The 27,378-nt window shown below is 35.6% G+C and overlaps 1 protein-coding gene and 1 pseudogene across 1 annotated transcript; both read right to left on the reverse strand.

Moving 5' to 3' along the window:
• Positions 1-1,647: 1,647 nt before the first annotated feature.
• LOC127839607 (uncharacterized) lies at positions 1,648-6,210 on the reverse strand (annotated as a pseudogene).
• A 19,271-nt stretch (positions 6,211-25,481) lies between these two features.
• On the reverse strand, positions 25,482-27,125 carry LOC127839608 (uncharacterized). Its single transcript, XM_052367996.1, has 2 exons — positions 26,616-27,125; positions 25,482-26,531 (listed from the first exon to the last, which is right to left on the reverse strand). Exons 1-2 carry the CDS (start codon positions 27,123-27,125, stop codon positions 25,482-25,484), a joined length of 1,560 nt encoding a protein of 519 aa, XP_052223956.1.
• Between the last annotated feature and the right edge of the window lie 253 nt (positions 27,126-27,378).

The following is a 27,378-nucleotide window of genomic DNA, read 5'->3' on the forward strand; positions in this document are numbered from 1 at the left end:
GACAACATCTGCTATAGCGTTATGAGCATCATATGTCTCACCTAGGAGGGTTGACACGAGATCAACTTGCTTAAGTGATTGCTTTGAATATAACTTTCTAAACACAGACATTGAATCAATAAAAGCACATGTAGATATCTTTTCCAAATTGCCGCCTTTCCTAAGAATGAAAACCAAAATAGGGAAGTCAAATCGTCTCCCATTATGAGAAATAAGACACACATTTCTGAATCTGGATACCCAAGTGATGAATTGCTCAATGCCTGATTTGACTGGAACTGACTTCACAACTTCACCATTAACCATCATTTCGCCATTGACCATGGCTATCCCTGTAATATCGGAGGTTTCTCTACCAATTTCAATAGTAGGTTTAATATATGTTTGGAACTCTGACCCCGACTTCAATTCCGTGGCAGCATTTCGGTGTTATCTGGATAACACTCTTCCTTCAACTGGAAATAGTATTGAAAAAAAACACTATAAAGAAATGTATGATACAATACCCCACTAGCTCCAGGTCCATTGGGGATGTACAAAACAGTTATTATATTTTGTGGATTCAACGCTACACTTATACATTTATAGATCACTTTTTTCCAGTTTGTTGCGGAGGAAGACCCCTCTTGTTACCTCCATCAAATTTAATCACAAGCGGACACTTTGGTAAAACCACTGTTCCGGTAAGACAGCTAGATGACTTCCTCATTTGAAAAATTCAACGCCGTGTGAGGGTCAAACCTACATCATCCAGTGCCTAACACATCTAATGTTGCAATTGTAAAGAATAACTTACTCAGACCAGTTGTTTCTAAGTCAAAAGTTATGACTGTTGGCTCCCCGTTGACCTTTACAGGTTTGAAATTTGCCTTTGGTATAGGGTCAGGAATGGTTTCTGTGTCAACATTTTCCTCGTGACCAATGCCTGCAACACAACAAACAATTTGAAGTAAGTGCTTACAATCTGAAGAAATATGGATCATTGCTAAAGTAATTGATACACATTCTTAGCTAAGTTTATTTCTACTTGGATTGATACGACAGTCCCAAATTGTTCAACCTCCTGTAATCGCTAAATATGATACATAAAGATTAAGAAGCTTTATCTAACATCACATATAATTAACGAATAACATAAAATTACAGACAACAGTATTTACCGGACTGATACATGTCTCCTTCCAATGCTTCTTTAGCCCCCTGACTTATTGTGCGGTCTTTCTTATTTTCAAGTCGCTTTCTTTTTGTAGATGGTTCGCGAGCCTTCGTCCCTCGAGCATGGCGTCTCTTCAAGCACTTGTCTGCGTGGGTTACTGTATGCACTCCCGCAGAGAGACCCCGCTTTTTGTAACCCTATTTTTAAATATTTTTCACTTAAATGAAAAGGTACACAATTTCATTTTGTTCTTACATGTTTTTAAAAATTTACTGTTATTGAAAATATCACAATTTGGATAATTATACACTCTTCATTCTGAAGAAATACTGCTTTACTTTACAAATGTATCGTCTGGTATAAACTTTAATGAAACAATTTGATGTTCGCTGTGGTAGGTGACCTATTGCGTATCCTGCTCATTGATATTTTATAATAAATGAATTTCAAGTAGTATTTAATATATATATATATATATATAAATTTATTACTTACTCATTCAAAGCTTGGACATCAGGCATGTAAAACGAAACAATAACTTGAACAAGAACTGGATAAACAGCAATCTGAAATCAATAAAATTATAAAAACAACATTTTTCAAGCTATGTTGCTCACCCTGATTATTAATTGTATAAAACTATTTGATTAATGACATCTTATACTCCAAACATAGCTAACACACCATTTGCCAAGCTGGAATTACTCCCTATCTTTATAATATAATACTGAATCAAATAAGACAATACAAACTCTCATTGCAGAGTTTCCAGAGTTGATTGAGGATTACATGCTTGTTTTTATATGAACTGTGAAAACGAATTGTATCAACCAACTATAATAATACACTGTAACAAGTGTTCCGCGGTCGGAGACATATGCCCCCCCCCCAAACGTGGCCTTGACCGTGACCTTCGACCTAGTGACCTCAAAATCAATATGGGTCATCTGCCAGTCATGATAAATGTGCCTGGGAAGTTTCATGATCCTAGGCTAAAGCGTTCTTCTTGAGTTATCATCCGTAAACCATTTGGTGGACGGACCGACAGACGGACCGACAGCCATGTGCAAAACAAAATACCATTCTTCTTCGAAGGGGGGCATAAAAATAATAACTGAACTTCAACATGTTGAAAACCAACTAAAACAAAGTACCTCGGAGATATAGTGTCTTCCTTCATTGACAAAGGTTGCTGTGGCATGTACACGGTAGTCGAGACTACACGAGTTACCATAGTGGTGGCTTTTGGGTGCTCTCAGTGTGACCTGAAATTGTGACATGTAATTTTATAAAATATTTGACACGTTAACTTGTAGCATTTAATATCAGACAACTACTACACTCCCTTGTTTTACACCTTATGCTTACTAACATGATAATAATATGTAATGATTTTATTCCGCAGTAATATTTGTTATTAATTTTAGAACATGGGCGTGTACCTATGAGTCTGAGTGTCTGGTTTGTCAGTCATTCAATAAATCAATAACTACTTACCTCTTTATTAGCGTGTTCACACTGCTGACTGGACCCCAGATCAATGTACTGATGCGCATGTGTAGTGTAAGGCTTGAATAAATCTTGAAGTCTCTCACGTAGTGAGTCATCATGAAGGGAAGTCTTGTAGGGAAGACTGCGGTGGATGTATTTTTCTGTTGGGTTTCTTTTGTAGCCACAAAAGCGTGCTTGGCATAGGCTGTGGTCACCGAACTGGTGTGGCACAATTTCTTTCAAATTCTCCTCAATTCCTGTTGCATCTCCTTTATTCTTAGAAAAGGCATACTTCAGACATTTTTCTAGATGAGTAATTGTGGCTTTGCTTATTTTCATACCCTTTTCAGATTTAAGTTTATACAGACTCTTGGTGAAATTTATAACAACATGATTCTTGTCAAAGCGTTTTTTCATTGTTACATTTAGGTCGGATTTAAATTTTGAAATCAGGGTGTTGTCACCATCCCCTTCCAGGTACTCCACTGGTGTTCCCTGTTCTGACAATTCCTTCACCCCTTTCACACCACTAGTTGGCCTCCATTGCTCGAGCACTGCCAGTATGATTCCTGACACACCTGTGAGGGCGAACTTTCTGCCCAGGCTTGTTTCGCCGCCACCAGCTGCATACGCCACACAAGCTATGGCCGACAATTGCTTTCACCACTTTTTTTTTACGAGCTGACTTGTCCGTCGACATAAAGAACGTGTGTGCTGTAAAATCAAACACATTTACAAATGTAAAAATACTGGAATGCCTCTGTGTAATGTGATTCAAAGGTTATACAAATGATGTGCACATTGTGCATTGAATCATTTGTAGGAATACAATTAGCATGCCTCGCTTCATTGTATTTTCATTCATACGAATGGGAGTGAAATCATCACGAGCAGGCAACCGGGTAGAACCAACAACCTTTCGTAAGCCACAGAGGTCCCTGACAATACAAACAAAGTTAAGTAATAGTACTTACAGGTCAAAGAGTCGAATCCCTTTTTTTGCCAAGCTGTGTCGACTGCAACAGACATTCCATATCTTGTACGACAAGGGTACTTGGGTAGAAGTCGAACTTTCGCCTTTCTGTCTGGCTTTGAAGACGGCAACTTGTGCTTGTGAGATGGGGGAGATGGAGGCAATCTTGTGTCTGTTGGAGTTCTATCAATAAAATATTTTACTTGTACATGTTATAATGCATGCAACATTTCACTGAGCTGTAATAAATACCAAGTTTAATCAGTACAGTGTCCGAGTTTTGGCCACTCTGGCTTCTTACACATTTATTCTATCAACATAATTGTTTAACATTAAAATGTATAACATATTTACACTTCACTGACCTTAAGTGGAGCAAAACACAACCTGTATTATTATTAATTATCAACTTTACTCGTATTAATTTCTATCTACTCTTCTGAACGTCTGGAGACATTTACCTATTGAACGTTATAGATTTTGAACTTGAGTAAGAGAAGTAACTGAAGTAACACACTGCGCCCAACGAAACACCAAAGAATAAACAAACACACATAAAAATACATGAATGCACAGTGTATCTCGTGCTTCTCATAATTTTTAAAGACTCAAGTAAGGACAGTCGCTGTAACAACTCCCTGATGTGATCTTTAAATATGAGCGTTAGGAAACGAAATTAAATTTTCAAAGAAATTCTACCTGCTGCTATGTATATTAGGATATGTGTCAGGAATGTTTCTGTTGGTAGTATCATGAACCTCATCCTCCTCAATATCAGTCCAGTCATCATCTTCAGGAATGTCCAGCATCGTATGTCTATTTATTAAATAAATAAAATATTTAGTAAAACAATCAAACATTACTGCTTGCTAATATGCTGGCTGAAAATAAATACATGTTATAAGTATATAAGAAACTCATTTAAAAGGCTATTTCTGCGGAAAATATATGTTATTACATAAAAACACTATATAAACACTACATTTTAATTTAAAGTTTATTACTTAAGTGCTGGTGAAGAGTTTGGAAAGGGGCACACACCAAGATCTTCTATCAAATCAGTCATACCAGCTTGCACCTCGAATGTCTCCTGATTGGCTACGCCCTGAAGAGTACACATGTCATTTAAAGTTTCTTGGAACATTCTAAATTATTTTTTCACTTTACCAGCCTGAAGATTGATAATATACATCATGATGCACATGTTATTATACATGAATAAAGAAGAAAAACATCACTGGCTTGACATAAAGTTTTACCAGCATGGCCGTCAATAGTAAAAACAGTCTTAATTTTGATGGCTACTAATAAAAGTCATGATAGTAGGTTCAAAACTCACATGACCTTATATAAATTAATTTATAAACGTTGCTTAGCTTGCCATCTCTAAATAAAACTTAATTTCATCTTTATTTTATGTAATGACTATACAAGTACAGGTAATGAAAATACTCCATTTCATTCCGGTATGCCTCTTCAGCTGCAGCCTGTGTTGATTCTGCCGATACTTGCTCTATGACGTCACCTGCCCTTTTCTCCATTTTTTTTCAAATTTGTGTCCGAAATAGTTTTCAGGTTCAGCGTTGCCAACATGTTGTTTACCCGTCTAGGACCACCTAGGCTGTCAATCATTGCTGTAAAGAGCAAGGAATAATATTCATTGTCAATGAGTTCAGTTCTGAAATAAAAACGCACTATGTGAGGAGGTAATTAAGGAACTGGGCGAGGCTTCAAAATTATCTATATAACCTTATAGACAGCACTAGGACTACTAGTATTTAGCGCCTTTGTTAGACTAAGCGACTTCCAAGCAAGTTGTCGTAAGTAAGTTATATACCGGGATGGTGATTTTATCCTTAAAAAAAGGCGCCCAAATGGCTTCTGTTCATATGACACGCAAATACAGAAACATTTTTCAACCCTTTGCATTCACGGAAATTTGTCGTCTGCTAAAATGTCGTCTGCTGAATTTCTAAAATAAGCATTTTCTTCGATTTTTTTCAAAGAATATTATCAGAATAGCAAACCGTTTGGATCCTGATGAGACGCCACGTTCTGTGGCGTCTCATCTGGATCCAAACTGTTTGCAAAGGCCTTCAAAATCCGGTTCCAGCACTGAAAGGGTTAAAATGGATTCATTTATGAGTATTATTACGATATGAAAAACTGTTTACCAGAGCCAAGCTTCGTGTTGACAACAAAACATGGCATTCTTGCTCGACCCTGAGAAGACGGTTCACAGTAGGTCTTGCCATATGCCGCTGTATTGATATAACCACAGTCATGATTTGTGCATTTTACATATAGATAACGACTTAAACCTTTCTGCAGTTCTCCTTGTATTGTAAACGTTGTTAATGGCACCGGTCCAAGTCCACATTCTTTACAAAATTGTAAATTTGAGAGAAGAACGTCCCAATCAACAAGTCTCCTCCCGATTGTCCAAGGCTCATTTACACTTTGAGGTACATTATCACTGGTAGAAGAATATCCATGGTCAAGTTTAACGTATTTTGAATCATGTTGGCTCATTGAACGAGTCGAAAATCGTCCTTTTTTGTCCCGTGACATCTCCGTGCAGCCTCGCGAAAACATGTTTTAGTCGCCCGCTTTCGGTTTCGAAGGTCATAATCGCGAAATCACATTTTTTTCGTATTTTTCAGATAATATTTGGATCAAATACAATAATTATTGTGAAAATACTGTATTATAAAGGAATTACGTAAATATACATCAAAATTTTAAGTTTGAAAAAAATATTATTCATCTCTCGGAAATAACCGATCATTGAAGATCGGCAATGATCGTAAAATAAAACGCGGGAAATCATTAGAGGTGCACTACCTTAAAAAAAAACTTTTGTATGTTTACGGCACACAACAATTATATAAGTATAGTTTTATACCTAAAACGAAGTTAATCATAATAAAGAAAAATTATGATCTTTGTAATACTTAAATTATGTTTATAACGTATGTAAAAGTTTGTGAAATACGATTCGTGATCCGACTATAACTTTATCATTCGGACCCTTCTACCCACCTAACAATCGAGTTGAAACCCTTGTGGAGTTCCCAATCTTATCATACTTAAGCATAAAACTAAAACTATGAACAAAAAGAAAATATAAAGACGAAGAAAGCAAAGTAGACAAATAAATTGTAACATTTGTAGGCTCAGTCTCCCACAGTTAAACAATATAAATAGCATTTATCGCCACTCAAAAAGGGATATTTATCACACGATGGGCTCATGCAATATACAATTGTGGCAGGGCAAACGGACAACAATTACCTTGTTAAAGTTTTACACATGAAGTCCAATCCTAGGTTGTCTTCCAAGGAAACTGTGACATGTTAAAACTGTTGATTATGACAAAATGTTGTTTTCGTGCAAATAAGTACAATTGCGTTTGTTATATGGCCTTTAAAGGCTCTATAAAGGTGAAGATCCGTAATTATTTACCGATTTCGTAATAATTTTTCAGTACTTAATATATAAAAGTAATCAAAAAACAATATGTATATGCTATCGGACATTACCATAAAAATATGAGCAATGCAACTTGTTTTGAGCTCAAAATGCAGTGTCCTCCAAGTCAATCGTGTTTACAAACAATCAGTTTGTTTACATCGCTGTTTACACGGGAACGTGAAAGTTAAAGTGACTCAGGTCACCAAAAATATATTGCTGATTTTCAATGTTTTCCGGTATAACTCACAAAGTATGTCTCTTCTAATAATGGTCGAAACGTTTGTAGTGATCTAATTAGTTACTTTTTGCTGGTTAAAAGTTGTTTTAAATAGAATTACAAGTGAATGTTCTTTTGGCTATTTTTAGCATACGTCACCGCTTTGGGGCTACAGATCACGTTATTTGCAAAGATGTAAACATTTCTTCCAATTATGAAATGGGTATATCTTTCATACTTCTTAACAACGTTGCACCTCAGCTGTGTTATTAGCATTTTTTATGCAAGAGTAACTAAAATCCGGTAAAATTATTCAAGTTTATATGCATAATAATATGATTTGTCACCTTTATAGGGCCTTTTAATAATCCGGTAAAATAAAACAGTAGAATAGATTCTTTACACCTCTAAGAAACTAAGAACAGAACAGTAATGTTCTGTTCTAAGAAAAAGAAACATTTAAAAATAAAATATGAAGCATCAGTAGCAATAGTAGTAATATAAGTAAAATAAGCATTGTTATAATTATTAGCAATAGCAGTAGCAGCAGCAGTAGCAGCTTTTGACTTTTTGTTTAAGTTTGTTTTAGTAGTGGTATCCGGAAAGGCGCCCACCTCCCGGAGAAGTGCCCCCAGGAGAGGTGCCCCCTAATTTTAAAGGGGGCGGAAAGGTGCCCTCCCATCAAATCGGGAGGGACAATTGTTTCTAATAACTAAAGAAGTTCAATGCAAATGGTGAGCGATTCATTACTTATTGCGAGTAAGTTGTGAAAAGATTACCTGTTATGCTCACTTTCCAGCCATATTAGCAAGAACGTTACTGGCGTTTTTTTCATTGTAATATTCACTCTATATATAGAATTACAAGCCGCTAGGGGAGCACTTCATCGGGTCATCAATTCTGACAAGAGGGCACTTCTCCGCCCCCTATTTTTTCAGCAGGAGGATAGTTCTTCGCACAATAAAAAAGAGTGAGGGAACAGTTCTCCGCCTAATGAACAATCTTTGAGGGGGCACCTTTCGGGGGGGGGAGGGGGGGGCACATATCTTAGACTCTTGTTTATCGTATAAGAAGAAAGCAAAGAAGACCAATTAATTGTAACATTGTTGTAGTGGTATATGTTGTATAATATAAGCAATACATACTATGCATGTATATATACTACTGAAATGAAATAATTCATTATTGATATCCTACACAGCCATTTTTCAGTCACCTGAGAGACATGTTTTTATAAGAGATTTTATTGTGGGCCAATATATCGTGTATTACTATTAGTGTACCGACTGGGATACCACATGGGGCGATGATTTACATATGAACTAAGCATTTAATTAATTATGCACTGAGAGGCAAACGATACTATAACTAACTGACAATTTGAGGATTGTGATGTATGTGTATCTAATTCGAAATTAGCTAGATTATCTCAAAAACTAATGTATAGCCTCATCATGGGCAACAACATCATCATTTATCCTCTTTGTTATAGCCATATCACCATCACACTATGACTGAGTGTTATTGTGCATACTAATACTACAGTAACATTTGCAAAACTTATTGCATACCAACCACTCAAGCTTTCATACTGCTACTTTGTACTGTTAATTCAGATTGATCTCATTTTATATCATGACATACATTCAAGATAACTCTCAATTAATTAAAATATACCTTGATTCTTTATACTCAGCACTTAAATAAGTATAACGTTGCGAATACATTAATTGGGATTAATAAAAGTTTATTTAATTTAAATAAACCCACTCAAATGATACTAGTTTTAGTTTCAAATTTTCGCTCAAAATATTTACATGTTATATCAGTTACTAAGGAATCGATTTGGTTAATTTCCGAAATCCAATAATAATGGCGTTTGTATGACACATTAATAGCTACTCGTCATTGAATGTTTGCAGCTCATAAAAATAATGAAACAACACCAACAACAAATGTGTATATGTATACATCTTCTTCAGATATACTGTGTCATACTATCAACGTCATCACAATAAGTGGTATTATAACAAAATTAACACCATTACAATATTAGTCAAAACATATTTTACCGTTATCATAATGATTTCATTTTCAGTATTTGTCTGCATCCATTATAGCATACATCAGTTTTACAGATGTTAGCTGATATGTTTGCTTCTTATGCCATTATGGTAGTGTATGAGTATTTAAATAACATGTAATTCATGAAAATAAGGCATCCTTAAATGGTTGCGTTTAAAACTTTCAAACATTACTATGCACAATCGGTTTTAATGCTTATCGCAATTTTAAATGCTACAGGCACCTGTCAAATTGTTTGAAAATGGCGGATGTCCCACCTTGAATTGTTATTAAATTTCATATTAAACTCAAGATAAGGCCATACTATTTATATACGTTGTTTAACGATTTTAATAATGGCAGGGTAATATAATTATCTTTGGAAATTAACATCTATATTATAGTAAATGTGTTTTATATGTATGTTTGTGCTTCACAGAAACCTCATTTAAGTGGTACGATATACATGTACATTATTTACTTAATTAACTGTGATATTTCCCCTTTTTAAAATTAATTTATAATAATAGAGCTGCAGCAGAAATGCCCGATATGACTCAAGCATCCACTGAATGTCATATAGCCACTGCTTAGGTCAAATATTTTTCTATCGTAGTTTATCAAGCCAAACACACGTTATTTGATACCAGTGTATTACAGTTTTTCTAGTGGGGTGTTGTGCACGTAGCACTTAATTATTCAGGTTCTCCATTTAAAAAACTCTGTGTTTCTGCTCTAGGGCTCAAACCATTTTATTTACATCAATATTAAGTTACATTTAATAATTTTGTCATTTGTGGAAAGCTTCGCAGAACTTACGAATTAAAAATCAAAATAACTTTTGCTCTTATTTCACTTTGCGGAAACGTTAACACAAAGTGAATACAATAATTATACAATACTCTTGCATAAGGGTAAAAAGAAAAAGGTTGTCTCAACCGTCAACATGTTTTTATTTTTTCAGGTGTCCTATATGAGAAATAAGTGCTCAACGTGGACTATTGCGATCACTCTTGACCCGTCATGCTGAGTACAGTGTGCCTCATCATTTTAATATCATTATCACTTTACACGCAGAACTTATCATTCAAACTTCATGAAAGTTTGTTATAATGTGTATCTATTCATTTTCTACACCATTAAATGGCTTCAGTGCATTAAAAAACCAGGTTACCAGATGAAATATTATAACAAACTTGTTTCAATTAAACAAGCCACATCTTAAACTCAAATATGTTAAAACATTTTGTATAGTTATTGGCCAAGTTCACCTCTGGTTTGTAATTGTTCTGAATAAGGCATATGAAACTTTCTCAGAATGAATCTGGGTCACTTAAATCCAAATGAGAGGTCTCTATATCAATTTTAATGAGAACCTTGTATCAACAAGATTGATTTTAGCCAAAATTATGACTCAATTATGAAATGTGTCCATTATGAAGATCTTGCCTATATCTAGGTTTAAAATCCGGGGCATTATTTGAAATTATTTAAAAACGCAGTGAAAATTTTTAAGGCTATATTAAGGGCTGAATCTTCGTGAAAAATGTCACAATGTCTATTTTGTCAATGTCTAGAACAAGCTTGAATCTGAACATTAGAACATCCTATCACATTTATGACAAAATCAACTTTTATGACGCAAGTTTCACGACACTGGTAAAAATGTTAACCTTTTCAATATCTTGGTCAGGTTTTAATCTAGGTGCGTTTTGTCCATCAACTAGGTGATCGGATTTAATTTAGACTAAACGTTTTAATTCTCTAGAGGTTAAATGTATTACCCAGTATTATCGACAGTTTGTCAGATGATTTATCTTGGCAATAAAACGAATATATTGGACTCCAAGTTAAAAATAAACTATATCATTAATTCAAGTCTTCCACAATCAGTACCCATTAACTCTTCAGGGCTTCAGGGCCATCTTGTATTGTCCTCTTATATTTTAATGTGTACATCGTATGATTATTACTTAAATTCTTACATGACATAAGGCGTGAATACTTGACATGCAAAAGGAAGTAAGGGAAGACATGTTCCTCGAATAGTATAGTTGGGAGGTTCAGGTTTTGAAATTAGTAGATTAAAATAAATATTATGCACACATTTTAATGTCACAGTAAAATGGTAAAAGATTTATATTGAAATCGGTAACTTGCCTGGAAGAGAAAACTATTAGATTGTATCAAGAATTTCTCTAATGATATTCTTTACTGGAGTTTCTTTTTTCGTCAAAATGCTGCCGAAAATTGTATATAACTGTCGAACTTGTTGATTGTAGAGCGCGATGATTATCTGAGATATTAACTCTATGATTCTACATTCTCAAATCTTTTCTATAAAGAAGGAATGTAGTTGACAATTGTTAATAGTTTAATTTGATCGTTCGTCAAAAAGTTGTAATTCTGTTACTCTTGTATCTTCAATGCAATTGAGTAATTAAATAGCAATTAAATTGAATGCGTTTTAATTCCCTTTTATTATTGTTTAATTTGAGTTACAATGGTATGACGTTAAATTTTATTTACACTTGAATGTATTATGAATATTGCTAGGCCAAGTGTGAGGTTGAGCGCTCTATAACCAGGTTTAAACCCCCAATGCTTTGCATTGACCGTTCCAAGGCGGTGACCCCAGCATTATTCATATTTTGTGTTTATGTTGGTTTGTATTGTGCTGTATTGTGCTGTTTTGTACTGTTTGGGCAATCGGTCACTTGCCTTAAATAAAAGACCAACTAATTGTTTTTAATGAAAATTCAATACTTCTCCAGCAGCTGGAGTTTCACTTCTTTATATTGATGTGTTGATACGCAAGTCGCTGATATAATATTTTACGGAATTTTAAAATTAATATAAACTCAAATTTATGAATAATCTACATACGAACACAGATGAAAGCGGGATAAGATTAATGAATAATTCGAACAAAAGCTTAGAAAAAGACAGTTTTTATATTTTAAAGTGCATATCGGATCATTCATAATACATGGTTTTAATAATAAAGAGTGTTATTATATTATCATTTATTTATATGTTTCATTTGATCAAACTATAATATTTTGTATAAAATCATAATTAAAACAAGGGACAAAATTGTCACATAACCAGGTTTTAAATATCAAAAAAGTCTGATAAAGGACTTGTTTCAAAATCAATCTATATTTAGTCGTGGCGACCTTGACCTTGAAAATATCTAAGTAATTCTTTCGCGCAACACACCATACAATGATGCTGAACAAATGTGCCAAATGATTTTAAAATCTGACAATCAATAACATAGTTATGGCCCGGACAAGCTCAATTATTGCCATTTTCGACCTTTGAACTCAAAGTTTGACCTTGACCTTGGAGATATCGACGTAATTATTTCGCCCGATACACCGTCCAAAGATGGTGAACAAATGTGCCAAATATTTTAAAATCTGACAATCAATTACATAGTTATGGCCCGGACAAGTTCATGTATGGCCATTTTTGACCTTTGGACTCAAAGTGTGACCTTGACCTTGGGGAAATTGACGTAATGCTTTCGCGCGACACACCGTCCAATGATGGTTAACAAACATGTTAAATGATTTTAAAATCTGACAATGAACGACATAGTTATGGCCCGGACAAGCTTGTTCCGCCCGCCCGCCAGCCAGCCCGCCAGCCCGCCATCATTCGCCAATCTAATAATCAGTTTTTTCATTCGGAAAACCTGGTTAACAATTTGTCCTCGGACTTTTTACTGTAATAGGAAATTCAGTAGTAATAAACTTAATAATGAATGAAATATATATACAGTCATGTTGTAATCATCTGCGCAATTATAAACCTTATAACGTGTGAAACATTATCATTTGAATGCATGATTAGTTTATCACCGTGATAATCATGAGTTCCCAAACACACATCAATAAAAATTGTTGAACATGAGTTCAAATTTCCCCAGATTATGTATTAAAATAGTGTTTTCAATTAATATAAGCCATAATCAATATAGTATTACTACTTGATTTGTAAATTGTGACTTTTGGAAGAGGAATTGTTCTACAATGGCGCATAGTGGATTTATTTTAACAGTGTCATTATGTCTTTACATTGTTCTTAGAATTATTCAAATTAAGGTATTGACTATTTCAGAATTGACCAGTCGATTGCTATTATGGCATGTACTGTCTCTGCATGATTGAATCCTTATTCCATTCCTGAAATAACACATATTTAACAGTCAGTATTCTTTAACGTCCTCATTTAATGTATGAATTATACAAGTATGGTATGCCAGTATAAATTTGTTTATATGAACAAATATATGCGAACATAAAAAACTATATCTTATGAGTAATAATTACAATCTGGCTTTTGTTTTCAGACTGTGCTTTCAAGTGACCCAATTATCTAAAGCTGCAAAAGAGAAGTCAGCTGATCTCAATAACCTGCCGTCAAAACGAAATTTACTCTCTCATGAATGAAACAGTTTCAAATTTATCAGGAGGACAGAATGAAGTCTCTAAAGGTTTCGTACAATGAACAAGAGAAAACTTTATGGTGGATGGCTTGCGTCTGAATTTAACATCATATCTTTTCGAATGTGCAGACAGAACAGTGAATGAAACGCATGGACATATGAAATACTCAATCCATAACTTGCGTCAGAAAATTATTTCTTTATTAGCAGACTTTGAAAAAAGCGCTGTAAGGGATAAGAAAGAAGAGCTGACACTGAAGTTAGCTCCTCTTGTACATGGGAAAAACAGCTGCAATAGGCTGTACGAGGAATTGTTATATCTCCATGAAGTCATAAATATAGAAGCGGGTACGCCGGAACTGTCTTTTATAGCCAATACAAAATGTCAGAAAACAATACAACTGTTTGAATCATTTTTGGATAAAACTGTCAAAACTTTCCAAACCATGCTTTCGCTGTGAAGGAAGTTTGAATATTATGTGAACTTGTCAAGCGATTCACACACAGCCTGTATTTCAAGCATATGTGTCCTTTCTAATGGACAGCTCCTTTTTGCAGACGTAAATAATAAGAACGTTAAGCTGCTGAACCAGCAGTACCATGTTGTGAGTCACTGTAATGTAACTTCTTTTCAACGGAAAATTTGTCAGATTACATCCAGTGAGAATGCATTGGCTATGAATGATTATTTTTAACCCACATGCCCTGTTTATAACAATCACCAAAAGCCAGTTGATTGCAAGCAGATCATTTCATTTACAACATAGATGCATATTTTTTTCCATCACCAGGGAGACCTATACATTTCCTCTCTCGATGCACTATATAAGTACACACTGAGCGGGAAACTGATTTGCAAACTATATGAAGATATATATGGTGGTTTTACAGGTAATACCATGGTGAATGTATTATGACATTGGGAACATGTTTTGTAAAGTATTGTAGGCCTTCTTGTTCGTTGAATGTAAAATATAGCTATTCATTGTTTGAAAAAAAAAACATATTTTCAAATTTGTCAATTTCAAAACACACTAAACTACATAACACAATTCCTTATTAGTTGTTGAAACAATACGTTTCTTGTTATAAACTTCCGCAAACATAGCTACAGTCTTAAACAATGCACATTAAGAGAGTTGATGGGCCTGTAGCAGTTTCAATTATATGTCAGTGCATTTCTAATAAATGTTTACATGTGGTAATGATATTATTGTTATATATCATTGAATTCTTATATATATATATATATATATATATATATATATATATATATATATATATATATATATATATATATATAAAATAATATATGGACATTTTTAACTCAACAGCAACATATCAAGATTACAAACGTGTGCACACTGACACATACCATGCTTGTGACACTAAGCTTTTTTATTGTTATACGATTGTATTCATATATTTAAGTTACGTTACTACATATTCATTAAATACCCTATGCAATAGATTCATTGCATTATGTTTATTCAGACTATTGCATATTTACTGCAATTTACTGCAATTCAATATATTGATGTTACTCTGCATTGCAGTATACAACTGTGCTGTTAGTCCCGCAGGGACAAATTGTATGTAACCTTCCGCTCTCAGCTCAAAAACCCTGTCCATGGATGGAATTGTCCTGGCCACCTTCACAGACCCAGAACTTCTTGCCCCAGAGGGTGTACTTGTCACCTCTGCAGGCCAGGTGCTTGTCTGCGGAGCCGATTCCCACAATATAATACAGGTAAACAGTGACGGAAGGAAGAAGCTGTCCACTCTGGCTACACGGATGGATGGAGTGGTGGATTTGAAGTGGAGAATCCACTGTCAGTCTGCTACAGCAGTACCACTTCCTCCGTCATTACGGGAAATAAATACAAGGGCAACATCCTGGTGTTCAGAGTGGAATAAAGGCATGTACATGTATATAATAGAATGGGTAATCATATGTAATGTCTACAAAATTAAAAATGTGCTGTTCAGAATTAGAACATTGAAGCACGAAATGTTACAAAACTACACATGTTTACAGTTTCAGATACAAATATTTTGTTTACAAGTGTAGTTTTTCGTTTTACATTTTAACGCTTACCTATAACGTTTACCAAATGTCTGTACGTATATAAACATGTACATAGCCCTTAACGCTGATTTTAGACATAAACTTCTACTTATGCCTTGGCATATAAGAAATGTTTTTTACATATACCAGTCGTGATATTTTAATCAATATTAACTTATAATTGTATAAAATACGGAATTTTAGAACTTTTTTTTCGTCAATCTGGTTGACGGTCTCTTTAACTCCTCACAACATGTTATTTAGATATGATAAGATAAACGACTTCAGTGATTTGAAACGCTAACTGACCGCTATCGTTTTACTGAAAATCTGTTGAATGCAGAGACAAATCTACATGAACAAAACAACATTAATTGGAAGATTGTCTATAAATCATGATCAATGTCAATATTTTTTGTTTACAGAGTCGAACTTACAGGACACTCCAAAATGACAGATCGGACCTCTGGACAATAACGGTTTATCTGGGCAGTTGAACCAAGAAAATCGGGACTTTTTTTGGAAATAAGCAGTTTCAGGCTTTTGGCTAAATACCTTGAGGCGAATGATTTAACTCACTCTAACCGTGTAACCAGGTTTACGACCTGTCTAACATTGAGTGTTCGAACCCCCATGCACAGTGTCCGAGATATTTTCATTCACAAGGTACGTTGTTGTTTTTGTAAACATTTTTCGAAAGACGTAAGGCAGTATTCAAAAATGGTAAGATATCATTTGACTACTAAAAAAATGTAATTACCTTAAAAATAAGGATACAATACACGATACTTTTCTGCACATGAGCAAAGATATTTGGGTTGTTTGCTTTGCCGTTTAATTCACATAGACCTGTTAAATTCACTTCTCAGAATGTTGTAAGTTGATTTGTGTTGTTTTTTGTGAGGATAATACAGACTACATGTATTTACACTTTCGAACAGCAAGTCAATGCGTTTGTAATTTTCGACTATTGCTTGGACCTATATCAGCATTTTTACTTAACTACGCACTGATAAATGCATAATAATTAACATGAACCGAATATCTATTGAATAGTTCTATGAAGAACTTGTTTAAAGCAGTTAAACACACATAAAGCTTATATATACCTAAGACCTTGGCTATATTTGCACCCCATACTTAAGGTATATACAAGTTAAAACTCTGCCGTCAAAATGCAATATAAGAACGCGCGAGACGGAAAATTGATGGCTAGCTACAAATAAGGTATCTGTCCCGTCGTCTGTTTATCCTATTTATCAACAAAAAAACATATACTTAAAGGAAAATATGTGGTATTGATAACGTGTATTGTTTTGGTCCAATATGTATCATTCTATGTTGTTTACACCCTACATAGAAGATATTAAACCCTGAAAAAAGCAGGCATTTGCTTAACAGAAAAAGCGTATTGTCCACAAAAACAACAAGCCTTACATTATGTTGACACTTATAAAGGGTTCACATTTATTAGTCATCTGGCCTGTGCAGATAAAATAAACTGTCGGTCTGAAACCAAAGTTGCAGGTCCGAAATATTAGATTACACGGATAAAAAGTAAACGTGTTTATTTGTTTTATGTTTTGATAATTGTTGTACATAATACACATTGATAAATTGCGTGTCTGTAACAATGAAGTATCAACGAAAGCTTTTAGAAGCTTTAATCACTTTTATTTGACTAATTGGTGTACTCCAACACTTTTACAAAGTTCAATATTTTGTCAAAGTAATCAAGGCGTCCTGCTCCCATGTCAATCGCATCAGTATTAACAGTTTTCATTTATCTGATGATGATTTAATTTTACTTTTAATTTAAATTTTGCAGATGAACTTCAACCAACAAGTTGCATCTTGTAAAGTAAGACAACTCTTACAACTCAAATAATTCGCAAACGTATTTCTGCAGATTTATCGATCTTATTTATATTTATAATGAAACATCCAGTAAAAGGAGGCAATATGAACCTTCAAAGCTCCAGTCTTGACGAAAAAGTATCGGACATGTCAGAAGGACTCCGTGTGTTTTTTTCCAGATGACTGACTGATACTATACTTAGCTGTTAACAGTTACGTAGTAGACTTGTGAATGTACTTTTACAAAAATGTACTTATCAACTGATTTAAATAAGAAATAAAAAAAATGCCAAGTATATATGTTTTATATATTTAGAGTTATGTATTCATATTGTTTCATGACACCTGAGTGGAAATATAAATGCATTTGGTACTGACTGCTTTGAAATTAAACAGAGTTTAAACAATTAAATAACTGATGATATGAATAAAATGTATCTCCTTTGACTATATGTTGAATTGCGTTTGACTGGGCAAGTTGACTACCAAATCGAAAATGTTAAGTTATTCATATTAAAGGAGGAAAGTGTTGTGTCATTGTATAACACGGATGGGAACAAGCTTTATATGGTTGGTTGCCAGGACATACATATTTCAATAAAACTATGCTAGGATGGAAAAAGAATAACTAGAACCAGTACTTGTTGTCTATGGGGGAAATCTAAACAACAATCCCACTGTGGAGATCAAACCCATAACCTCCCGATCACTGATAGTTGTGTTGAGTTGTTTAGTTGTTTGTCGAATGTCATTGTTGTTATGTTTACATCTTTAAGTCTTACAAAAAAAAATAATTATTTGTAAGAGATTAACGTTTGGTTAACATAAAGTATTGGAGTTGTGTCTCATTAACTGATTAAGACCCTGACTATTTATTCACTCCATACAAGGTACACATTAGTTAAAACTGCAGTCCAAATGCAATGAAAATTATTGCAAGCCAAAAAATAAAATGAGATTTTAAAATTAAGGTAACAGCCTCGTCTTTTTTTAATTCAACAAGAAAATCATGTCATTTACGAACAAGCTATATGAAAGATGTTATTGAACCAATGTATTGTGTCGATCTCTTGGAACAATTATCAGTTAAAATAGGTTTCATTAATTGAACAGGTATGAAACTATTATTTTAACACCCACCTTACAGAGAAGATATTCACACCTATCGGACGCAGGCATTTGTTTTACAGAAAATAAGTATTGTCCATAGAGTCCTTAACAACAAGCCTTTAATTGTGTTGACACTTTAAAGGTTCAAATTTATCAGACATCTGGTCCGGCGAGATAACAGAAACTGCCGGTCCGAAACCAAAGTTGCGGGTGTGTTACTGTACATAACAGGAATAAACAAAGAAAACTAAGTTTGCCTGTTTTATTTGATGATAATTGTACACAATAAACATTAATAAAATGCGTGTCTGTAAAAGTAAAATATCATTCAACACTTTCTTCAAATTTTTTGGGACATTTTACTACAACATACGGTCAATCTTACTAATTAGTGTACTACAACACTCTTTAAAATTTAATGGTTTGTCGTAGTAGTCAAAGCGTTCTTCTTCCAAGTTAATGATATCAGCTTCCATAAATCCGAGGTTTCGGATGGTCAATAAAGTTAATTGTAATTTAAATTTGCAAATTAAATTCAGGCTACGAAATGCACGTTGTAAAGCAAGACGACTCTTAAACAGATTTCGCGAAACTATTCTACAAGAGTTGTCACTCGTATTTAAATTTATTATGAAAACAGCCCTTGAAAAATTCGCCGTGTATATATGTTTTATATATTCAATATTACGTATTAAAATATGGTTTACCTGAGTGGAAATATAGCAACATGAGTTACAAAATGCTTTAAAATAAAAACGATTTAACAATCAAATATCGTATAAAACGAATAAATATGTATATCCTTCGACTCTTCGTGGTATTGCGTTTGGATTGTGCAGGTTAACTACCAAATATAATCTGTTCAGATATTCATCTTCTTTAAAACTTAAATCATTAAGAAAAAGTCCACTTTAACTACTCAAAACAGGAGATAAAAATCTGATTTAAGTAAATGAGGACAGTGTTGTGTCTTTGTAAAACAGGGATTGGCACTACATTTTTATGGTAGGTTGCCTAATGTTTAAAAATGTCAATGGAACCTTGCTAGCCTGGACAAAAAGGAAATAACCCAGAGCCAAGTACACATAATAAGTATAAAGTCAGTAAGCATGCTTATTGATCAAAACGATATTTTTATAATTAAATGTTTAAGCGTGTTATATGTTGGTTGGCTAATTGCTCGGTCAGTCTTAAGGTCGTTTTTAGCCAGGGATACTGATATACCATACTATTCGGACACGCATGGCTATACACAGATATTGAAGCTTGACATAATATATCAAAGTTATACACACATGATTTTTAATGTATAATGTATAAACACTGTTTATTTGATAAAACCTATATTATTAGGAAAAGGTAAAATAGTGTAAAATCAAATATTTTTTTTTATATATGAACAAAGCGTTATCGCGGGAACAATTTTCGAGTGCGGTTGGCGAAAACGGAAGTAAACATGAACACATATAATGTCACTGTAGTGTAGATTTCAAATGAAGTTGATGTAATATATTTGTTAGTTTTATTCATCATAAACCATCTTAAACAGCAGAGTCAATCTAAAAAGGTGGGGACGAAGACAACCAAATGAAGACATGTGCAGAATTCTTCGAATATCTAGACCTCGTAATATAATAACATAGTGTGTTGTATTGTTTGTGATACATACATTTTGTAGCTTAAGCTTCTATTTTGTGCAATATACCGGAATCGTTTGACAATCGTCGGCGCAGGATCACAATATCAAACATTATTTGAAAGTCCTTGATACAAGACTATATTTCTATTCCCTGTTGTAGAGATCACAGTTTACTGATATTTGGTAAATGTGTCGTCAATAAATATCTATACAGATTTGAATATAGCCCATTACTTTTAAGATGTCATATATTCAAACGCAAATTCTATGTTTAGCTTATTCAGCCGTTGTGTATTGGAGCCGAAACCTTTTGAAGAATTTTGAAAAAGAGCTATTTTTTGTGAGTGCAAATACTAACAGAGAAACGCATAGGGTTACAAAAAAAATATTTAGGTATCTTTGTATTTCTATCAATGGAGGCCATACTGTGCAGTCAAGCTTGACCATAATCACATGTTTGATGGAAAACCTGACAATCATTAGTTATGAAAGTTGTGTTGATGAATAGCCTCTACATTTAGACCATAGTACAGGTTAACACAACTTGCACGGGAATTGAACACTTTCATCGTAACGCCTGCTCGCCCACTCGCCTGATTTTTCTAACATGTAAGCCGTGAATTTGCGTCAACAAAGCCGGCATAATATTTTTATTAACTAGCGCTTATACACGGTTACTTACACTTTGTTAATTTGACAGTTGCGTCTACTAACTTGATTTAACCACGTTAGCAACCATTTGTAACTGTATGGCTGTTGATGTATGCGAAGTTATGTGCATTGTAATTGTCCAGTACCTACGTACAATATGCCCCTTAAATATTAACTCGTCTAAGTCGGGAACTTATCATTTCATCAAGGTGAGCCAAAAACACATTCAATAACACTTAAGCGAAGGAAATTGCCACATATTTAAGATTTATGAATTATGAGACACTATCAATCTGAAGATCAAATCTAGTCATCCGCAAATCGATTGCCCTTATTTATATAAAAAAAATAATGTATTTTATTCGAAACGGTATTATTTGTATGTTGATACAATCCATGTCATCACATCTTTTATGGCATGTTAATCAAGTAATGATTGCTTTGCAATCAAAATATACATGCAAGTAGTTTTATTTCACACAAATAAAATGTTTTCTTCATCAAAATATAAGCAAGTTCTTGAACATGAAAACAACATGCGATACGTACATTTTATTTAAACAAACATAAACATTGAGAACACTGCTTTAAATAGACCCATTATCACATGGCAACATACACTTTAAAATTAACTTTTAAACAACCAATTTGCCTATTTCGATTAAAACAATTCGTATTGTCAGATCGAGTGAAAAAAAGAAACAGCAAAACAACGCAGGGAATACCCAGTTTGAACCGTTTTAAAAATCAAAGAGAAATTTGAGTAGAATAAATGATTAAAGAGCTTCGTGTATATTGTTCATAAAACAATATATCGTTAAACATACACAATGTCACCATGAAGTGAAATTAATGCTCAATACTGGAAACGTTCAGAAGTTGAAAGTAAACGACACATTATTTATCTAATACAGTCTTTGAGATAAATATGTCATTTTAAATCTCAACAATTAAGGTGTTAAAATGCATCACCTGTATATATAAATCTTATTCATACAGACTGCATAATGTATTACAGTAATACAATGCTAACATGTTTTTATAAAAATACATATAAATGTGCCTATATTAACAGACATATGTTTCATGATCAAACGCTTGTATGAATAACCGGAAGAGCCTATGACAGTTTTCGGTAAGCCTTAAAGGGACTTGTTCACATATGTTTTAAATGACACTTTTCAAATCTTTTTGTAACAAATTCAAACAATAAATGAACAATGTACATCAGTTAGCAAAGTAACACTGTTTTGTTGTATATTCACAATGATCTTATCAGATTGAAAATTAAAATTAAAAAAAATAAATAAACAAAACTATTTTAGAGAGATAAACTAACATTAAGATGAAATGTGTATAAGTGGACAAACATTATGAGAATTAATCTCAAATCACCTATCTGTGTAAAAAACAACATTCTGGCATGCAACGTACGGAATACGGTCGTACATTAAATGACTAAATGTGTGCTGGATGCACGACTGGTTATTCTCCGCCCCTTCGATAAAACCATCTAATATAATATTTTGTACTTCATAATCTTGGTAAAAAGAAAATCTAGCCAGGCTTGAAATATCTTGCATCTTGTTCTCAAAAATACCTGTGATGACATCCGTCATGAATTTTGACATTCTTTCAGCCGCTGAAGGTCACAGTCCACAAGTAAAGATGAATAACTGACCAATGTCCAGAATAGATGTTTTTTTGTTAGAGGGGGGAATTTTTTCTAATATACCAAAAGTTGAGACTCTGCACTCAATGAGCAGAACATTATCCAGTAAGTATAATGAATGTCTGTGCTCAATGCGCCTGGCTTCTTGCACGAACAAAAATTTTAATATGCGGTTATAATTAAAAAATAGCATTATGAATGGCAAAAACATAAGGGCTTTCGCAATCGTCTAATATTGCACGTAAACGCATGTTTTGATAAAACGTGTGGCGTATTGTTTTACATTGCAAACTTAAAATTCCTTCCAGAATTGCAGACGTGGTTAATCGAGCAATATCAGAGGTTATGTGTCGCCCCTGTTTCGATGTTGAAAACTGACATAGATGTACCTTTAGAACATATTTATGTGCCCTCGTCCACCACGGAACTTAAGAGAGGCCAGAAAGACGTACATGATTTGAGCAGCCACAATGAGTTACTGTATTGCAAAGGGAAGCAGGTAAATACAATTTATATTCAAGGTGATCCGGGTTGTGGTAAGACGACGTTTTCTACGAAGCTTGTTCTTGATTGGTGTAAAGCTCATTCGACAAGTATTGCCAGTACTACTTAAGAGCCCACATGCAATACAACTGCCAGAAAGGCTGCACGAAAGCCAGCAAACTTAAAGATTGAAAATTGAAGATTGGAAAAACTTGTGTTGAGCCTAATAGACAAGACGTGCCTTATTTTCTGCATTTTTACATCAAACACTTTACGTTTTATAAAATAAATCTTCCCCCAGAATAAGCAGATTTGCCTAGGGGTCAATCTATTATGGAAATTGCATGAACAAGGAACTCTTTTAAGCCATTCCTGAACAACACTTATTCAAAACAACTTAAACGTGCCTATACAACGTAAATGTTACATTGCAAGTGTTAACTTTATTTACAATGATAACATATTTTAAACACAAGTTACCACATTTGGCCAATAATAACAAATTGGGAATAAACATCTGTAATTTGAATGAATTCTTTTAAGCCATTCTGCGATATTAATCTATTCAAAATCTAGTTTGGAAGACTACCCGACGTTGACGCAAGGTAGACATACAATAATATGCTTCTTGTAAAATTAGACTAGAGTTCAACGTATTTCAGTAAGCAACGATCAACAAAGTGAAAGTAAAACTACAGCTGCATCAACAGAACATACATAATAAACATGAATGCGATTCCTGTATTTATTTTGTTTAATGAACTGATTGGCTTAGCCTATGAAACAACGTTACTGTAGTTGACTCGGCACACATAGAAAACAAACACACACTAGTGAGTAACACTGGGGTCACCGCCTTGAACGGTAAATGTAAGGCGTTAGTGGATCAAATTTGTTTTAAGGAGCACCCGACGCCACACCTGTTTCTTAATTAAATCCAACACACATTTTTTCCAGATTAATCTATACAATTAACCGATTGCATGATTTTACATAAGAACTTCGCACTGACATATTATTTCCCGTGGTAAGTGCATGTCAAACCTGAGTTAACTTGTCAACTATCGTACGTGACGCAGCTTGGTGAGTGGCATGTTTAAGGCTCTGCAACAGCGCTACCAGTGTGTCGATAGCTCTGTCACTGTCCTGGATTGTCATGGACATTGTGGACGCATGTCGCACTGTACGCCCGACATCCCTGGCCTAAAAATTGACTATAGGTCACAACAGTTTTATATACAATGAAGTACTTTAATAGTGCATGTATATTATGTTTTTTAAAAGTCTTTGTATATGCATTATTATAGTTTAATCCTAAACTAAAAGCCTCACTATAAAAAAACAATCATTTTCTTCATCAACATTTTTTAGTTTAAATACAGTCTAAAGACTGCTCCTCAACCAACATCATCAGCATAGATTCCGCCGTCTTAGAATGTTTCGGCCCTTTACTTCAGTCACTGTGTGTTGGTTGATTGCCTCCAGCTCTTCTCCTCTCGCCTCAGCCACAGCCAGCTTGATGCCCGTTCGGCTGCTTGGCTCAGTCTCTGGATAGCCACTCGTCTCTCCCTGCCAGTTGTTCCTAATGCTGTCATCAGTCTGTGTACGGACTGGGAACAGAATCCTCTAACGCCAACTTCCACGGGAAATAGCCAAGTTCGCCAGCCTTGTTGCTTGCACAGATCCATCAGTTCTGTGTACTTGGCCTTCTTCCGCTCGTAGGCCTCTTCACATCTTGCCTCCCATGGTACTGTCAGCTCTATGGTGACGAGCTTCTTTCCTGTCTCTGACCACAGTACAATATCTGGTCGTAGGGTCGTCTGAACCACGTTTGGGAAAACAAGCCTTCTATCAAGGTCAACTTCCATCTTCCAGTCTCTAGAGCCATCAAGAATTGATGCTTTTGTTGGTTTCTGTGTCTTCACGGTCTCACCCGATTTGACAAAAGCGATGTGCCCATGGTGGGGGTGATTACCATGTTCCTTCTTCCTTTCCTTCTCTAGCCAGTCAGCCAACTCTCTGAGGATCAAGTCGTGCCTCAGCGACATCCGTCAGGGCTGTCAACATCCATCCAGCTTGGACGTGTGTTGTTGTCGTCATTGTGAGGTCATCCATGAAGCCTCTGCTAGATGGGAGATAGATTCCTGACTCTGTCTTTGGTCCACGTGTCTCACGTTGGGCAGCATTTATCAGCAGGTTCATCCCCATGATGAAGAGCACCACGGAAACTGTGCAGCCGGTAACGATTCCCTTCTCCAACTTCTGCCATCTGGTTACCAACAGTAAACCGGAGCTTGATTCCATCCAGGTAACTGGTGATGATTTTCTGAATGTGGCCGTCCACATGGTAGTGTCGGAGGGCTGTATAGATGAGCTGGTGTGGAATTGACCCGTATGCGTTGGCCAAGTCGAGCCAAACTACAGTGAGATCCTTCCTCCCTTTCTTCGCCTCACTTATTAGCTGTGTGATAGCACTGGTGTGCTCTATGCAGCCGGAGAAACCGGGAACTCCTCCCTTCTGGACCGAGGTGTTGATGTATGCGTTGCCTGTCAGGAAAGATGTGAGTCTTCTTGCAAGGATGGCAAAGAATATGTTTCCCTCGACGTTGAGCAGCGAGATCGTTCGAAACTGGTTGACCGCCTTAGAATTGCGTTCCTTCGGTGTGAATATCCCCTCGGCCTCCTTCCAAGCCTCTGGTACATCCCCCTTCCTCCAGACTACTTTGAAGAGCCTCCATAAACGCTTGAGAAGTAGTCGGCACATCTTGTACACTTTATACGGGATGGCATTGGGTCCTGGCGCCGAAGCAGCTCTGGCCTTTTTTACAGCTTCTTTCACCTCGCCAAGCGTAGGTTCCGTCGCATTCAGCTGTTTTTCGGGTTCCTCCGCTGGATCTGTTCTGTCACAGTCCCCTAGCACGTCCTCTCGATTGGGGTCAGAATGGGTAACATGAAGGAAGTTCTCTATTTCCTCTAGTGGAGTTTCCAACTTTCCTGACCTTTCTTTGTCGAGGAGGGATCTTGCGAACTTGTATGGGTTGGCTGTGAAAGCTGCCCTCTTCTTTGCCCGTTCCCGTGTATTTCTTCTGCTGTTTTCTGCTTTCCGTACTGATGTCAGCTGTGTCCGAACTGTATCTCTAAGCTGTGCAAGTCCAATCCTCTCTGTGGGTGAACTAGCACAGTACCTTCGTCTCAGCTGCTTGAGTTCCCGTCTTAAGTTCTGGATACGAACTTGCCGCCTGTTTGGTCTTGGAGGTTCCTTCCGCACTCTCTCCTCTTCTAGTCAAAATCTCTCCTTTCCTACAGAATATATCAAGGTTGTGAGGGTGGTCAGCTTCCGGTCTACTGGTCCTTGCATGGATGCTTCGAGGATGTTCTCTAGGTCCTCGTCCAGTTGGGTCCATGATGTCTTGTCTGAAGCCTTGGGCCACTTAATCCTTGGTTTCCTGGTTATAGTGGCAGTGTCTTGCTGTGGTCTATCCGGATCAGTCGCCTTGCTTGCTTCAGGGCTGTTTTGAGTCTGTAATAGCTCTAAAAGGGGGTCATCATCCTCCTCAGGATTTCGAAAGACATCCTGTGAGGTCTCCTGAACATAGAGTTCTTCAGTACTGTGGGTTGAATCCAGACTGGAGTACTCCTGCGTCTCACTAGCCAAACTTGCTATGCGCTGTCCTTGTGATCTCACACGTTGACAATCAGACTTCCCTCGGTGAATGCGTAGACCGCGTTGGTTCTTGCAGCACACCTTTCCGCAATTACAAGTGACCGATCCATCTCTATTCGTAGTCGGTTGGGCAGGCCGTGTCGATTCCATAAAATCCGTCCATGTGAGTCTATCATCCTCCCCCCCTCTCGGTAGACTCTGAGGGTGTCTTTCATTTGTGGAGTCTGTAGCTGTTCGTTGGGTGTCCCCTCACGAGGACTGCAGTTCGGGATTCTACCCCTAGTGCCCCTGTTCCAGTCTGTTCCTGGCGCCATCTGTCTCTCCAGCGTCACCATTCTGTTCTTGGTTGTCATCCAGTCTTTCCTGGAAGTCACTGGTGCCTCCAGATATCGAATTAGTTTAA

This window comes from Dreissena polymorpha, chromosome 7, assembly GCF_020536995.1.
Source record: "Dreissena polymorpha isolate Duluth1 chromosome 7, UMN_Dpol_1.0, whole genome shotgun sequence".
Lineage (NCBI taxonomy): Eukaryota > Metazoa > Mollusca > Bivalvia > Myida > Dreissenidae > Dreissena > Dreissena polymorpha.